This window comes from Trichinella spiralis (assembly GCF_000181795.1).
Source record: "Trichinella spiralis strain ISS 195 chromosome Unknown Scfld6314, whole genome shotgun sequence".
Taxonomy (NCBI): Eukaryota; Metazoa; Nematoda; class Enoplea; order Trichinellida; family Trichinellidae; genus Trichinella; species Trichinella spiralis.
This window is the reverse complement of record NW_003533253.1, coordinates 1-2,076: the sequence shown is the minus strand read 5'-3', so window position 1 is coordinate 2,076 and position 2,076 is coordinate 1. Positions and strand designations below refer to the sequence as shown.

Here is a 2,076-nt window from a genome sequence, read left to right as displayed (position 1 = left end):
AATAATGTCAATCTGTATCGCTGTTATTAGATTGTGTTAATGAAGCAGTCCTCGAAGCAAGCCAGACTGGGTAAGACATTTTTTTAACATAAAAAATTACAATAATCGCCGAAAAAGTGTATTAAAAATTAATTTTCATCAATAATCTTGCAGTGTTTTATTTCCGCACAACCTTGATTTTCGATTCAATGCAAAATACGTCCAAATTGTTTTGATCTTTAAGCTGACTTTTCAAAACCCCCAGTCCCCCTGTTCAAAAAAAATTCATCAAACGGTGGTGGTTTTTTGGTTTATTAAAATGAAAAATACAAGCAAATTAAGCAAACAAATACAAACCCAGTGGAGTAGATGCTGCAATGGTAACGTTTCGCTGGGTATGTTACAGACACTTCTGGGTTCAGAGGGCATTTCAGGCCGTGATCCTTGCAGCCGTTATAATCAGGCACTGCAACGTTGAATGAAATTTTATTTATTTTTGCATAAGACTTCAAAATTAATCGACTAATTCGTTTATCTGAAATGCAGTAAACAGTTCGTTTTCTTTGTAATTCAAACAAATCAGAAAAGCTTTATAATTTACGTGGTACAAAAGTGACATTCGTGCTTATCACGTCTCCCCTCTTTACAATACAAACAGTCGGATCATCGCAAGGGCTGACGGAAACAGATTCTATTGTCGATTGTGACCCTAAAATACGAGAAATAACATAAAAACAAGAATTGTTTTTTGTAAATTGTGAATAAATAAATAAATAAATAATGAACGAATAGAACAATTAATCACATACCGCAGTCTGTAAAGTTAATCTGAATTGATCGCACAACAGAACAAATGATCAAAAAAATAAAAAACTGAAATAAACGTCCTTGCATTTTGAAAATTTCGAAAATTAACACAAACCGTTTCGATGAAAGCGTTCATACTGAACTTTCAGTTCCAATTTTCCCAGTAATGTCAAACCAACATTTGCATAAGTGATAATTATTCCTGAAGCCAAATACATATAATATGGTTAACGGTAACGTTACGAACTGCTATGCCGTTGTACTCTACTATGTTAAAGCAAAGAAAATATCTGATGAATCATCATTTATTTAAAATAGCAAAAAATTACAAAAACATCAATCACCAGAATAAGACATTTACGATTGCAAATCAATTCACACCGGCTACGTATGCTCACAAACTTTATCTTGACTTGAGTGAAATATATTCAAAAAATGATAGTTCAGAAATTAGTAATTTAGCAAATGCGTATTTCATCCAGACCAAATAATCAACTTTTATCCACCTTTTGTCACGACAAAACTCGATATATTATGTAAATAACAGAGGAACATCATCATCCTGCTCCAAAATATTCTGAGGCGTTGCGGTAACGTCTACACCAGCCATCTTCAAAGCATCTTCTTTAATACGACGCTCTTCTTTTCTTTTTTTCTGGACTTTTTTTAATCGGTAAAAATCTTCTCTTTCTCGTTCATCAAGTTCAGAAAGTATATATTGCAATGTACTTTCAATTCGCGGGATAATCACTAAAATATGATAAATGTTCGATTGCTGTAAAAATTTAATGATGCATAATCAAATGATAAAAAAAACTCTCATACATAATAAATAACAGGTAAAAGGAAATAAAATACTAATTAACGTGAAAATTCACAACAATAACATAAATATTAAAAAATCAATAAAAATAAAAATTACCAAATTCAATGGCATTTACTCGACGATTTGTCACTTTAATCGCTTCATCAAGTGAAATGAAACAAGTTTGCAGAGTAGCCAGTTCGACAAGCAATTCCACAGCTTTGTTATAGCTCTTCTTCATTTTCGCTATATTGGCGCCGCCTTTTCCCAAGCCAGTCAAATCATAGGCTGTGAAATAATGAAAAATCACATAAATTCCATCTTTAGCACCGCTTATACTTATTACTGGCTATATAGCATAGTGCCAAGAGAATAATCTCAAAATTGTTGCCAATACATAACCACAAAAATATCAAAAATTTTACATTTAATTAAAGTTCAATAAACAATTTAATTCATATAATTCACAGCATGCACTGGAGGAA

The 2,076-nt window shown here is 31.9% G+C and overlaps 1 protein-coding gene across 1 annotated transcript; it reads right to left on the bottom strand.

The window, feature by feature from the left end:
* Positions 1-1,318: 1,318 nt before the first annotated feature.
* Positions 1,319-1,879, bottom strand: Tsp_13480 (vacuolar proton pump subunit D protein; the record flags this gene model as incomplete). The annotated part of the gene is made up of 2 exons (XM_003366241.1): positions 1,319-1,536; positions 1,709-1,879. Coding segments are annotated over 2 exons (389 nt in total), but the record flags the coding sequence as incomplete, so codon positions are not given.
* Positions 1,880-2,076: the final 197 nt, after the last annotated feature.